This window comes from Neofelis nebulosa, chromosome 16 (genome assembly GCF_028018385.1).
Source record: "Neofelis nebulosa isolate mNeoNeb1 chromosome 16, mNeoNeb1.pri, whole genome shotgun sequence".
NCBI lineage: Eukaryota > Metazoa > Chordata > Mammalia > Carnivora > Felidae > Neofelis > Neofelis nebulosa.
Window position 1 is genome coordinate 41,038,946 of NC_080797.1, and position 16,042 is coordinate 41,054,987.

Sequence of the window (16,042 nt, forward strand, 5' to 3'; positions counted from 1 at the left end):
TGAACTCAGAACTAAACAAGCCAGGATATCAGAATCCCAAGGGATATCTTCCCAAAGGGGTTGTTCATTATCCTCAACTCTGCAAAACTACATAGGCTTTCAGATGGCCAAGTTAGAGTTTGGTTTTTTTTCTGGTTCTGAGACTAGCGGATACACAGGCAATTAAAAGGCAGGGGGAAAGGGGAAGGGTCCACAAAGGTAGGTCCCCATAATGGAATATCATTCAGCCCTGAGACGGAATGAAGTACTACTGATACACGCTCCAACATAGATGAGCCTTCTGCCAGGGGAAAGAAGCCAGTACAAAAGACCACATTCTGTATGATTCCGCCTACATGAGATGTCCAGAATAGGCAAATCCATAGAAACAGAAAACAGATTAGTGGCTGCCAGGGGCTGGGGGAGGCAGGGCACGAGGAGCAGGTACCATAGGTATGGGTTTCTATGTGGAATGGCGAAAGTGATGTGGAATTAAGGTGCTTGTGGTGGCTGTACAACCTTGTGAATATACTAAAAACCCCTGATTTGTACACTCTTAAAAAGGTGGATTGAACAGTATGTGAATTATATATATATATATATATATATATATATATATATATATATATATATTTTTTTTTTTTTTTTTTTTTTTTTTTTTTTTAAGCAGGCTCCACACCCAGCATGGGGCTTGAACTCAAGACCCTGAGATTAACAGTTGCAAGCTCCACCAGTTGAGCCAGCCAGGCACCTTGCGAATTATATATTTTTTTAAAGTGACAAGATGTCATTCAAAACCTATTCCTAACACAAGCAGCAGAAAATGACATAATTGAGTAGTAACCTATTTTTTAAAGGAAAAGACAGGAAGTCAAATGATAAGAGAACAAAAGAAAATCTCAACACTTAGTAAATGTTTGTTGAGTAAATGAAAATGCAGCGAAGAATTTTAAAGTGATAATAAAAATTAAGCCAGAATAACACTGAAGTTATTTAAAACTCAGATTTCGGGGGCTCAGTTGGTTAAGTGTCTGACTTCGGCTCAGGTCGTGATCTCGCAGAGCCCCACGCCAGGCTCTGTGCCGACAGCCCAGAACTTGGAGCCTGCTTCAGATTCTGTGTTTCCCTCTCTCTGTCCCGCCCCTGCTTGTGTCTTGTGTCTTCTCTCTCTCTCTCTCTCTCTCTCTCTCAGAAACAATAAATTAATAACTTTTTAAAAATCAGATTATATAAGAGCACAAATTATAAATACTATATTTTCATTAAAATTTGCCATCTCTCCTTCCTCAGATAAATCACAAGTAGAAAGAACAGGCAGATGATCACTAAGCTGTAGGTACATTCACTCTCTTGCCTCAACACTTGAGCAAAGTCATGCGCCACCTACTAAAGCTCTTAAGCTGAGGCAAAGACTGGCCAGACACTAATCAATCTCCTCTTTCTCTTAGACACCCTGCTTGGTGGCATGCCCCCGCCTCTACAGTTAGCTCCTGACTGAGTTACAGCCACTGAAGTAGATGCAAATGCTGTTGTGCGCCACTCCTGAGGCCTGGTCCAAAAGAAACCTTCCACACACAACTGTCCATTCCCTTTCCCCTCTCCTCTACCTTACTGCAAGCGAGTATGATGAACTTGGGAGCCAGAAGTTGGAAAGAGCCTGCATCTCTACTGGAAACATCTGTTTTAAACTTCACATGAACAAGAAATAACATAACATTGGAGTCATTACATATGTATTTTGTGGCTTGGTTACTATAGCAACTACAGTTACTTTAACCCATAAATCAGCTTATAAACACTCATTAAATCTAAATTCTCTTAAACGTTCTAAATCATCGAAGGTATGTTACCCCATGGTGATTTTAAACAGTTTATGAATTTGTTATTTTGGATGATTTTCTGGACGTTTTTCTAAAGGTGATGATTTTCTCCAACCTAAAACCTCCAGCAAAGTACCTTGGTAGAAACTATCTACGACTGTATTTCATGTTTTCTTTACCTCTCCTGTAATTCAAAATATTAGTATTATTTTTTTAGGTATATGAGTTAACCACCAAGATCAGGTAATACAAATTCAGAACCTCTCACTCTTTTGAAAATACTTCAAATACTCGGCACAGCATAGTCAATGGACTCCATTTTCTCGAGGCCTAGGCCACATGAGATAGAATGGTGTTTAACAGAGAAGTACTTTTAAAAATGCTGGGAAGAACCATCTCTTCAAAGTCCTGAATGCCACTAAATAATCAGTAAAGGGGAAAGAAAAGGGAAGCGGGATGGACCGGGAAAAGCAGGAGAGAAAGGCCCGGCTGGGCAAGGATGGCGGACACCCCCGAAAGCCTCAGGTACCATGAAGTTCACCTCGGTCCATTATTGCTGCATTATATCTGAGGTGTAGTAAAAGATCTTTTCTTGTTTCATAGTTCCCATGTGTACTCAAATGTGACAATTATCCCAGGAAAAATCCTAAAGCCTTGTCATTTTATTCATCAAACTAGTCACAACCTGAGATTAAGAGGAAATAAACAAGATTCTGCTCATCCTTCCTACCCTAAAGCAACAAATAAACTAATCTGCCATTTTTTAAAAAACTGGTACTATTCTGAAGAACAAATAAATCAAATGAATCAGGACATCTAAAAAGAAAAGGGGGGAGAGGGCAAGAAAATAGAAGAATCAAAAGACTAATCCAAAAATTTCCCCTTTTAATAGCTAATAGAGATAATTCAGCCTTGTTTTGAATGCTCTTTCTTTCTATCCATCTTTCCAAAGAGCAAGACGACATGATTAAGGCAGGAAGAGCCACCTGCTCTGCCTGCTCAAAATCAGAGCTTACCTCCTTAGATTGATGGCCTTTGCCAAGTTTGGAACACCTTCCATCTCTGTTGTCTTCTGCCCCATCAGACTGCTGATAGGCCTATGGGGGGAAGAAAGAGAAACAGACCTGCTAGAATGCCGTATCCAACTCATTATTTGCCTTCTCAAAAGGAATCATCAGTGCTTACTATTCATGGAAGGCAGATAATCCAATGGTTATTTGGCCTCAAAAGATTGGCAATGGTCTTTCAGAAGCCTTTCCTTGAACAATTGAGCATCGGAAGTCTCAACAGGTAAGCAAGAATCAAATGCTGACTTAAGAGAAAACAAATCTCAGACAACCACACCAAAACAGTAATAAAAGCCTCTCCTCTGCCAACTACGTCCTACACCGTGTCTCTAAAATTCAAAAGACTTTCAGACAGATAGATGTTATTAATCAATGACAACATGAAATGCTAAAGAATTCTCATGAATTGATGATCCTATCCTAAAAACAGAGTAGAGTAACTTCAAAGAATCTCCATGGTAGAGATCTGACCCAGTCTCTGTCTTGAAGATGTTACCTAATCCATCCACGTCCGAAAGGTGGCTACTCTCCTACCTAAAGTCTCTATGTAGGAAGAGTCCATGCTTTCCCCTAGCACACATTCCTATGTATCACCTTACCTTCAAGGTTAAGAAATACTTCCTCATGATCAACCAAAACCAACAAATATATTTTCTCTAATTTAACCTTCCAAAATTACAGGAAAACAACTTGGTATCTTCTTTACCTGTACCTTTATATGTTTGAAGTAATCAAATCATTTTTTATTCTGTTCTCTAAGCTAAATCACCATAAATCCCTTCACCGTTAGTCATAAAATTAATTTTCTCTGAAACTTTAGCTCTGGATATTAATTATAAACTATAACCTTAAGCTTCTCAATAGACAACACTAGACTACAGAAATGAGAGAGTCCAAATACAGACAATGAAACATAAAACAGATCTGAAGACCACATAGGATATTACTTAATGAAGCAGAAGTAATAAAATGCTAGTGTTTGCATCAATTATCCTGTGCTTAATTTTCTACTTTCCCTCTCAGATATAGGCTCTTAAAAAAGAAACCCTTGTATAAAATTTATTAAACATATAGAGGTTCTTAATATTGCAAAGAAGTAGATTTAAGCTAAATGAACTTAAAAAGTAGCTATTTAAAATATTTTTTAGTTTTTTATTATTTTTATTGGGGGGAGGGGGAGAGGGGGAAAAGAGAGAGAGAGACTCTTAAGCAGGCTCCAAGTTCTGTGTGGAGCCTGACGTGGGGCTCAATCCCACAACTCTGGGATCATGACCTGAGTCGAAATCAAGAACTGGAACTTTCAACCAACTGAGCCATTCAAATGCCCCAAAGGTGACTTAAAAAAAAACAAACAAACTTTCTGTATAATGTATTCCTTTTTTTTTTTTTTTTTTTTTTTTGGGTAAAGTTTATTTATTTATTTTTGAGAGAGAGAGAAAATCCCAAGCAGGCTCTGCGCTAGGGACGTGGGGCTCCATCTCATGCACTGTGAGAACATGACCTGAGCTGAAATCAAGAGTCAGACACTTAAGTGACTGAGCCCACCCAGGCACTCCTTATTTTGCCATTTTTTTAAATCAGGAGATATAAAACTCCTAAAGCCGCCTTATTAAAAATGTGCTTCCAACAAAAATACAAATCATCAGTTTTCTATGTTAATAATTGTAAAAATAACACAGAAGAGATTGCCTAATGACAAGAAAAAATTAAAGGGGAAAAAGTGACTTATTACAATATTATTCAAATTCTCAGAATATTAACATTTACTGCCAATCACAAAGCCCAGGAAAGGCGCTAATAAAGCCTTTTCTTAACCTGAAGGCATTTTTTCTAAGTGATTTGAAAAACAGTGACAGAAAATATTTAGGCTCTTCTAACTATTAACTGGTATGAATCTGTACCTGGTAACTTAAAAATGGTTTCTCTTTCTTCTGTGTTGTGAAAATTCTCAATTGACCATTCACATTATTAACAGACAGACCTGGCTTATGAATAATCCTCGAATTAGAAGTCTGTCCTAATCCTCTTATTCCTTTAAAATAAGAAAATATGTACATTAATAATTTCAATACCTCCCCATGCTTTCCACCTAGTATATGCTAATACTTATATTTTCCTTCCAATAATAATATATGTTTCAGGGTATTTGAAAGTAACTTATTAGACTATGATCTTGATACCAAATTTAAAAAACAAATGGATGTTATTTGGGGGGAGGGGGTGGAAAGAGATAAAGGTCAGAATAAAGCTCCACCACAAATGTCATCAGTTATCCAAAAATCATTTTTCCGTTTAATTTTTAAAAATAGGTTTGTACTCAAAGGAAGGAAGACCAGATTCAGAGAATACTTCCTAAGTAGCTTAAAATCACTGCCATCATCTCCACAGTTCAAGGGAAAGTCACCTGTTATAAATTCAAGGAGCTTAAGGGAAACAGTTTTCTCAAGAGAGAATCAAACAATAAATGATTCCATATCAGCTCTGTGTGTTAATGTTGCAAATAATGAGTCAAAGTCATAAGTTATGATGAACAAAATGAAATATGCTAGTAAACCTTACTTCTCCAATTCTGTTCATATTAAAAATGACCAAACACTATTATAAATCAAGAACCACTAAAATATTCCTCTTCCTTGCCCTGCTTCCTTAAATATATTCTAAGAAAATTACCAAAAGATAAAGAAACCTATTGGTTTGAAAAAATATTTACTCCAATATGATTCACTACACTGGAAAAAGTGTCCAACTAGCCAACAGAAATTTGTTTTAGTTTACCTGTATTTATTTTTACCATGATTCATTCTTTCATTCCACAAAGGATTTGAGATAGCTTATAAGAACATATCCTAACAATTCATTATAAGTGTGTAAAATACAGATAAAAAAAAAAAAGAAACAATTTAAAAATGCCAACCAGGTAAGGTCCAACAAACTAGTACTTATGGTTGCACTTCTAAGTTTGTTCTGAGTTTCCAGAAGCCAAGGTAAAAAAACAAAGTGGCCATTAAATGATGCTCACTAGAATAAAGGAGAAAACATAGTTCTCCAGAGAAAACAAGAATTGATAATAGATGGCATAGCTTCCGGATGATGGGTGTAGGCACACATTTAAAAAAGAATAAAGATTATACAAGAGAAACATGACAGAGTTAAGGAAAAGATACAAAGTTATACATACACTCTAACTGAAGTGATATAAAAACATAGCACATATGGGAAAAGACTAGATGGTCACATACAGCCCTTCCCCCCACGATATGGAGTTCTTTGACTGCAATGACCATATTACATTCTTCTGTACCACAAACATACTCTTCTGTACCAAGCTAAATGCCAGGCATACAGTAGTATGATATTTTAAACTATCTATATTTACTTGGCTCATTTAAGGTAATATTTGGCTTACGAGACAGAAGTACTCAATATACAAAAGAACTAACGAATATAAAGTATTTTGTGATGAAGAACCCATTATGCCACATCTTGAATAGCAAGGCTGATTATAGACTCCTTGCATAGTTGTCAAGAACCGACAGGCCTTTCTCAACCCACAATTTCATTTTTCCACTCCATATATGTTTCTGATTCTTCCTTAAGGCTCACAAGACATTAACTACAAAGAAGCATTATTGTTACTCCCAGATAAGAAATCATATAAAGTGGCATTTTAAAAAATGCTTTATTCATGTTGGAAAAACCAAAACATATCCTACATAGTTCAAATTTTGAAAAGAGAGCAACTAGAAATCTCCAAAATTAAACATGACCACAAAACTGTAACAAAATTTTTATAGACTCAACTTCTCAACATTGTGAAATCATACCACAACCTGAGAGATTCCATGCTATCAAAAGCCGTAAAGTATGTCCTTTAATTCAGTTCCTATTTCTTGATGTTTTCTTGCTTCTCAACAGCAAGTGACTACAACCAAAATTTCCCCTTTTAATACAGGAAGTAATCTTCAAAGCAGAACTTGGGACTTTCATTGTGGCTACTTTTTAAAGAGGATATGTGTCCTAAAACATATTAATCACAAGTGACAGAGAGTCTCTAAAATTAAAGACTCTTAACATACAAATATAAACATAGAAATTAGACAAGATACTGCTATCATATTGCATGCAAAAAATGGCACTAAACAAAAAATTGCACCCATCCCTCCTCTATTATAAATATCATTATCAGTAATTTCTGTGGCCTTAAGTTTTTATTACAGATGTTAGAAACACAAAAAATACACTCAAAACTGAAAGTTTAAGACAATACAAATATATATTGCATTACAGTAACTGTAACAATCACGATATATTCTTTTAAAAAACTGATAAGATTAAGTAGTCTGGATATTCTGTTGCCTATCATACAAAAAAGTATTCATATACTCTTTTACGTACACTGGTTTACATTTGTTTTCATCTTTTTTTTTTTTAAGTTTATTTATTTTGACAGAGAGAGATGCACGAGTGAGGTGGGGGCACAGAGAGATGGAGAGAGAGAATCCCAAGCAGGCTCCATGCCATCAGTGCAGAGCCCAACAGAGGGCTCAATCTTGTGAACCATGAGATCATGACCTGAGCCAAAATCAAGGGTCGGACGCTTAACCGACTGAGCCAGCCAGGCAGGCACCTGTTTTCATCTTTTAAAAAACATATTTCCCGTCCTGGTTTTCCAAAAGGGTAGGGAACTGGTGATACTTAAAGATTATCTCCTATCAGAGATCTAGGCCAAAGCCTACAAACTTTAAGTTATAAGATGAATACATTCTTAGGATCTCACATATCACATGGTGACTACAGTTAATAATATTGCAGTATATATTTGGATTTTTAAGAGACTAAATCTTAAGCATTCTCACCACAAAAATTAAAATTAAAAAAAACATAATTCTCAGGTGACGGATTTGTTAACTTGATTGTGAGAGTCCTTTTGTAACATATATGTATATCAAGTTGTCACACTGCACCCTTGAAATATATACCATCTTATTTGTCAATTACATCTCAGTAAGTCGGGAAGGGTAAAAATATAAATGAAAAGATTACCTCCTACCACCACCTTTTTTATTTTATTTTATTTTTTTTTAATTTTTTTTTTTCAACGTTTTTTATTTATTTTTGGGACAGAGAGAGACATAGCATGAACGGGGGAGGGGCAGAGAGAGAGGGAGACACAGAATCGGAAACAGGCTCCAGGCTCCGAGCCATCAGCCCAGAGCCTGACGCGGGGCTCGAACTCACGGACCGCGAGATCGTGACCTGGCTGAAGTCGGACGCTTAACCGACTGCGCCACCCAGGCGCCCCTACCACCACCTTTTTTAAAAATAAGGAGCTTTGACTCATTTAGAGATCAGAGGGAGAGAAAAACTAAGAGCGTAAAATGAAAAAACATTCAAATTATTTTCCTCCCCTAATTTTTTTCAGATATTTAAATGTGGTTAAATAAAGTCTTGGAAGAAAATTTTAAAATACACTAAGATTTCATATTATGCCCCGTTAAAGCTTAAAGAAAAAACAGAAGGAAGAGAGAAGAAAGCAACCAGATGTAAAAGAAAAATATTCCAAGATATCAAAGGAAAAGGGAGGAGACAAGCATTAATAAAACACGACTCATTAAAGCCTCAGCTCACAAGCCAAGAAATCGAGTGTTACAAGCTTTGTGCATCTGAACGGTCAATTTTGATTAACCACAGTTACAAGTTCTTTTTAACTGTTATTTAGACACCAAGATTTATTTCAAACTGGGATAAACTCCCAGGGAGAGAATTTCTTGGTGGGATATTACATTATTAACAAAATTAAATAAAAAGTTTCAGATTAAATTTAGCTCAAAGACCACATCTACTTGAAGAATTTCTTCATCAATTGCCTAGAGAATTAGCAATTATTTTTTAAATGATACCTTATTTTTTTAATTACTTTAAATTAAGATGGAAAACACTAGTAATCAGTACTTCTCAGAGAGAAATGAGAAGAAAGATACCACCCAGCATGACAATTCCAAAAAAGTTGTATATGATTCACTGGACTGGATAACAAATCTTAATTAAGAGATTGCTTATTTTGTTTATATTTACTAGAAAGGAACAGGAAGCAGGTTTTCGAAATTTTAGTAATTAAAGGGATAAAGTATATGTGAAAAAAATTAGTAATTTATGCCAATTAGGTACTTTTGTGAAAAAAGTAGCAGTATTTCCTTTAAACGTAAGAAAAATGCTTCAGGGGAATTCTTCCTATAATACCTCCCTTATCATTCGAACAGATTACTTACTGTATAAAAGGATTCTAGACAAGAAGTTCCTTTCTAGGTCTTAATCCAAAATTTGGAACTCTTCAGGAATCAAGAGGAAAATACAGTAAGTAGAACAATGAGGTTGTCAACTGTGCCTTTAGTGTCTGGTTCTAAAATACAATACAATCTCTGATATAAAACACAATCAAGTTAGGATTAAAATATTATCTCAACAGCTAATTTTTCTTCTTCTTTAAATAGAGAATGCTCAACTCTTGAAATGTACCAAAAGCTTGCGACTGCCACAAGACTGTTTCTCTAGAGGAGTGGTACTCAGCAATGTGACTCCAGTAATATATTTATTAGTGTATGCACTGTGGAGTCCATCATCCAGCTCTCTAAGACCTTAAATTCCTGAAATAATTTATTCCATTCCGTTCCATTCCATTCCATCCCATCCCATTCCATTCCATTCCATTCTATTGCATTCCAATCCATTCCAATTCATTCCAATCCATTCTTTTCTATTCTAAGAAGGCTCTACATGCAACCTGGGGCTTGAACTCACAACTGGCTTACAAGAGCCAGTCTTGATCACACTCTGAGCCAGTCAGGCGCCTACCCCCCTTAAATTTCTATAGTGGAATCACAGAAGTCATTCGATACATTCAATGTGAAAAAAGGAAAAGATAGAGCCCTCTAGGTATCTACAAGCCTAAAAGTACAAAGAGAAGACATATGGCTCATTTTGTCTCACTGTATTTGGCTTCTGTAACCAAACATCCACTGTCTCCCTTCTATGACATCTGCTTAATAGCCATGTCAGTTCTCCTTGAATTCTACAATGATTGAACTCCAGATTCCAAGTGATTCAAGATTTAGCTCTATTAGGCCATTCCAGAATGCTAGAAGAAGCAGTCAGTTATCACACTCCAAGCCTGGTAGTCAGTGAGGTTTAGCCACCACGAATTCCTGTCCTTGACAGCAGGTGTCACTATGTAGCCTTAATGGTTGATGTAGGAAGAACTATGGGCCACCTCTCACTCCCAAGGATTCTGAGAGTTTACAGTGCTGGGAGGGAAAACTGGAGAGCTCCTCTGCCTGCCCAAATCAAACACGAAAATAGGCCATGAAGTTTCTCCCCATTTCTTTTTCTAATTTTGACTTAATTAGGTCCACTTTCATTAGCCAAAAAGAGAAATCATCCTCGGAGTTTGAAACAATAGTTATTTTTAAATCAAAAATAAGATAAAATGGTACTTAAAAATGAAATAATTCTGAAAAATGATATTCTGTTCCTTTAAACTCCCTCGGTTTTCCACTAGAAAAAAACGAAATGAAGAAGTCAGTATTTTTTTTTTTTTTAAGTAAACTCTGTGCCCAAAGTGGAGCCTGAACTCACGACCCCGAGATTAAGAGTCACATGCCCTACCAAGTCAGCCAGATGCCCCCAGAAGTCAGTAATTCTATTACACACACTTCAGAGCTAGAGTTTTTGTCACATTTTTAAATTTCAAAGCAATACAGAAAGCAATGGCACTTTGTGTAATTGATCAAAATCAGAAGAAATGATCCACATGCACACACATCAGAATCCTGAATAATGGATATAGTATAATGTTAACCACCAACAAAGGCTCAGAGCTAAATTGAAGAAGAGAGTCTTAAATGTATCTTTGATTTAGTCATTTCTGTAGACATCAGTACCATGTGAAAATGTGAACAAAAAAGGACTAAGCCTAGCTTCCAGGTCTCACTCTTCAGCCTGGGATGACAATTCCAAGCATATACTTGGAACACCAGTCAAATGTCAAGATGAGTCATTGCACTATTAGAGCCCACTCTTTAATGTGCAATTACAGAGGAGAAGTATTTTTACTTACTCTGGTCAGCATAGTTTTTTGCTTTGAGTTCAAGTTGTCTTGTTTGAGATTCTAAAGATTCCACTCGGGTCTGTAAATCCTTTTTTTCCTGTTCTTGAGAGTCTTCAAATTCAATGAATTTCTAATAGAAAAAGAAAAGTATTATTTTCATTAGAGAAATGAAAATTTTTTAACATTATCAATTCCTGTGTTTCTTGGTATCAAGAATCACAATTAGGCATTAACTACCCAGAAAGATCTCAGAATCAGGAACTTAGGTTGATTTTTAGTTTCTCTATAAAAACATCCAAATATAGAAGGAAAAAGATGACACAGTAGTTTATGAAGTGCTTCTACTTCATATCATTGGCATTCCAAAGAAAATATACACATCCTACTCCAAATTTATGAATACTTTAACTAGCATATTTGCATATTCATGAGTTAAAGACAATTTTTTACATATTGCTGTACAGAACATGTGCAACAAATGGAGAACTATAGAATGACGATGTGTCAATAAATATTTGTTCAATTGTTTAATGATTCTAGATTACCTGATCTATGGAGTTTAAATTCCTGAGAAAAAGAGCACTCACTAGAAATAACTTCACCAAAAATTCAATTTACTGAAACTGTTCTTGTCAAGAAGATTATCACTAAATCTCAGTCTCTTCATCTTAATTCTTCTATCAGTATCATTTGACATCTGATCACTCACTCCTTAAAACTTTTTTTTTTTTTTAATTTGGGTTCCAGGACTTTGTTTTCCTTCTACTTTACTGGTGGTTCCTTCTTGGTCTTCTTTGTTTGTTCTTTCTGTTCTCCCCAATTTCTTAACATTCACAAGGTCAGTCCTTGGATAACTTTTTCTCTTCATTGTTTACTCTTATTCTCTGATGATCTCATCCAGTTCCGTGGCTAACTATACTAACTATATGCTGACAACCTCCAAATTTCTAGTCCAGTCTCTAACCTAGACCTCAATTCCAGATTTACATGTCCAACTGCCTACTGAACAACTTCATCTGAATGTCTAATAAGCATCTTAACCTCAACATGTCAAAGCTTGCTCCTCTTGGTGCTAGCTAGCTCATTTAATTACTGTGGTCAATTGTTCAGGCTCAAAACTTGAGTCAGCTTTGAGTCTTCTCTTTCTCTAACACCTCATATCCAATCCATTAGCAAATCTACCTTCAGATCCAACTACTTTTCATCATCACCACCATCAGCGTGGTCTGTGCTACCATTATCTATTGCCTGGATTAAGGCCACAGCAACTGCCTCCTAGCCAATGTCCTTACTTCCACCATTGCCCCTACAACACATTCTCAACACAGTAGTGAGAGTGAACCTTTAACAAGTAAGTCAGATGGGGCGCCTGGCTGGCTCAGTTGGTAGAGCATTCAACTCTTGATTTCAGGGTCTTGAGTTCAAGCCCCATGTTGGGTGTAGAGATTACTTTACGAAACGAATACATACTTTTTAAAAAAGGGGGGTAAGTCAGATCACTTTACTCCTCTGCTCAAAATCCTCAGATTACTTACGTTCTACCAAAATCTTTACCATAGCTTCCCATGACCAACACAATCTACATCATCCTCTTCTACTCTTCTTCTCTACCCCACCTCCCTCACAGTCTAGTTCAAGCTTCCCTGAAGAACCTTTGCAGTTGCTTCCTACAGTCTGGAATCTCTTCCTCCACATATCCAATTGGCTTGCTTCCTCCTCACCTCCTTAACATCTTTGTTCAAATGTCACCTTCTTACTAAGATTTTCCATGTGGTATTTAAAACTGCAGTTACCCAGTCCCTTCTTACCTCTCTGCTTTTCTTCTCTCCAGCATTTACTCTCATCTAACATACTATAAATTTCGGTAATTATTTATTATCTGCTTTGTCTCACTAGAATGTAGATGAGGGTAGGGATTTTTGTTTTGTTTGCTGTTGTATTCCCGGTACAAAGAATGATGACAGCTCAAATATTTGTTAAAGAAATGAATGAATAAACAAATTTTTTAAAAACTTTCAGAGTAAAAAACTGAAGCCCCTATAGAAAAATATAGAGTTCACAAGAAAACTTAGATATCACTAAATACACCCTAGTTTTAATATGAAATTTCTTGTTCATTATTTGCTTTATCTGTCCTGAAACTTTTCAGTCACTATAGTGGACACTGTTTTTTGTCTGCACACATTGCCCTCCTTTGTAACTTCTCTCCAGTTCCACGCTAACTCTATTCAGTCCATATAATTTAATTGGTGAGGACTCCATCTCCCTAGAGGTGGGCATATGACTTGAGCCAGACAGGTCATTCTCCAGGGTACCTGCCAGTTATTAGAAAGAATATTACCTCTTTTCCTCTGGAATCACAAACTCTTAAGAATTTATTAGCAGGCTTAAGCTGCAGAGGGACATCTTTTTTCCAACATATGGAAAGAACAAGCCTGAGAAATGAAGCCAATATAAAGAAAAACAAAGAGCAAGGAGGAATAAAATCCTAATCAAAGGTACTATTTGAGTCCTAGATTCAGTAGTTCTTGGAGCCAGCATTTTCCAGTCGTTTTTATTTTTTCAGTTACATAACCCAATGCATTCCTATTTTACATAAGCTTATTTGAGATGGTTTCTAGCATAAGAAACTGAAAGAACCCTAACATACTCATCTAGTTTCCCTCAAGAGCCATTTGATTTCCTTATATTAGAGAACATTTTCCTGATCTTTGGACGTTTGAAACCTATAACCTCGGAAACATTGGTTCTTAATCATCCAGAGGTCCACAGACCCATTTGGTAATTTGATATATCCATGAACCATGTTTCCCCAGAAAAAATGCCTGCATCCAACCCGAGTTCTGCCTATTTTTTCTCAGAGACTCAGGGAGCCCTTAAGTCCTTCCACAAACCACACATTTAGCACCCATGCCCTATACATTTTATTAACATATTCCATATTTGTGAGGCTTCTGGGAAGCCTCAAACCACCATTGTTTACTTTTCCAGAATACTAACCCAAAGATGACCCTAAGTAAAAGGGGTAAAAGTTTCAGTAAATGTAAGACAAGAGGCAACTGGACAAACCATTCATTCATTCATTCAAAAAATGTCTCCTATCTACTCTGTGCCGGGCACATGGAACATGACTGTGATTACCACACTATCCCTGCCTTCAGAAGGTGTTCACTGGCTACAAACTGAATGCAAACAGGAGATATAAAGGTTATGTTGAACAGAAAATCAATAGCTATATAATAGGATGTTGCTGATGAAGTCTGTATAAATTATTTCAACATTTTGCCAGAGGATACAAGCAAAGACTAAGAATTAATAAGAAAAAGTAATTATTTTTTGGCCTGCTTTGAAAATGATGCTCCCATGGCTAACTGAACTGCTATATCTGGGTTAAGCAAGCAGAAATTTTAGGCTTCTTTTGTGCTATGGATAAAAGGCTGTTTTAAAGAACAGACAGTAGACCTGAAATCATTATTGCATTATATGCTAATTTGGATGTAAATTTTAAAAAATAAAATTAATTAAAAAAAAAACATACAGTAGATGTTTACCAAGTAACATTTAAAATGATGTGCTACTGGGCACCTGGGTGGCTCAGTCGGTTAAGTGTTTGACTTTGGCTCAGGTCATGATCTTGCAGTTTGTGAGTTCGAGCCCCGCGTCAGGCTCTGTGCTGACAGCTCAGAGCCTGGAGCCTGCTTCAGATTCTGTGTCTCCTCCTCCCTCTGCCTCTCCCATGCTCATGCTCTGTCTCTCCTTGTCTCTCAATAATAAATAAATGTTAAGAAAAAAATTTTATAATGATGTGCTACTGAACTTCTAACAAAAATCTTTACCACTAACAGATTGGTAGTTGCCAGGAGCAGGGGGTAGGGGTAGGGGAAAATGGTGAAGGTGGTCAAAGGGCACAAACTTCAGTTACAAGATGAGTAAGTTCTGGGGATGTAATGTACAGAATGGTGATTATAGATAACACCACTGAACTATACATTTGAAAGTCACTAAAAGAAGATTTTGTAAGTTCTCACCACAAAAACAAAAACTAATTATGTGACATGATATTAACTAACCTTACTTGTGGTAATCATTTTGCAATATATACATAGCTCAAATCATTATAGGGTTGCCTGGGTGGCTCAGTGGGTTGGGCATCTGGCTCTTCGTTTCAGCTCAGGTCATGATCTCACGGTTGGTGGGATCGAGCTCCGTGTCGGGCTCTGAGCTGACAGCTCAGAATCCTGCATAGGATTCTCTCCCCGTCTCCCTGCTGCTCCCAGGCTCACCCTTGCTCTCTCTCTTAAAATAAATAAACATTTTTTAAAAACTCATTACACTGTACACCTTAACCTTCCACAATGTTATACATCAATTATTTCTCAATAAAGCTGGAAAAAAAAAAAAAGCCTTACTACTATTCTGCCTATTCAGAACCTCTGATAGAAGAAACATCATCATGAACACACAGCTTCATGTTTGCTTTGTTTCTTAGCGACCCAGTTTGGCTACAGAAGGGCATGAATAATCCATAACCGTTTAGCAGTCACTACACTACTATCTGCTTACTGTACAAGCATTATTTACACCTACCTAGATGATTCATGTTTCAATATTGTTCACATTTTTTTATGACTACTGAGGCTTTATATCTATATCACCTCAAGTAAATACAGCAAAAGAAAAAAAAAGAGATCCCCCCCCCCCCCCGGCCCCAAAATGACGTGACAGTTCACGGACTGGCAGGGCTATGTATCTCCAAATGTAAATCTCTTGTTTCTGCAGTTTCCCTTCACGGGAAGGGACTGGCAATAATGAAAATATTGCAAAGCAAATACATAATGCCAGTCCTTTCCTTCAAGCAAATTAAAACATAAACTTAGAGAGTACAAAACGAACTACCATCTCTCACAAGGGTGTATATGTTTGTTTTCTTTCTTATTCTAAACAGCAGATCCTAAATTAAGCTTTTTGGAATCATGAACTCCTTGGAGAATCTTATGAAAATAGATCCTTTCCTCAGGAAGACAAATATATGAAAGATAAAACTACGCAGACTTAGTGCATCTTCAAGGTCT

At 36.6% G+C, this 16,042-nt stretch overlaps 1 protein-coding gene and 1 long non-coding RNA gene across 5 annotated transcripts in view; both read right to left on the bottom strand.

Moving 5' to 3' along the window:
* Positions 1–16,042, bottom strand: part of SPAG9 (sperm associated antigen 9) — a 133,709-nt gene that overhangs the window by 89,316 nt on the left and 28,351 nt on the right. For 3 of the 4 annotated variants that reach the window (XM_058704499.1, XM_058704501.1, XM_058704504.1), the window contains one exon: positions 10,980–11,100. In XM_058704499.1, coding sequence (XP_058560482.1) covers positions 10,980–11,100 — 121 coding nt within the window. Of the gene's footprint in view, positions 1–2,815; positions 2,892–10,979; positions 11,101–16,042 lie in introns of those variants that run through there. The other variant, XM_058704505.1, reaches the window with a different exon arrangement.
* Positions 7,285–10,973, bottom strand: LOC131497861 (uncharacterized). The gene is made up of 2 exons (XR_009255188.1): positions 8,178–10,973; positions 7,285–7,922 (listed from the first exon to the last, which is right to left on the bottom strand). It is a non-coding gene; the product is annotated as an uncharacterized LOC131497861 (long non-coding RNA).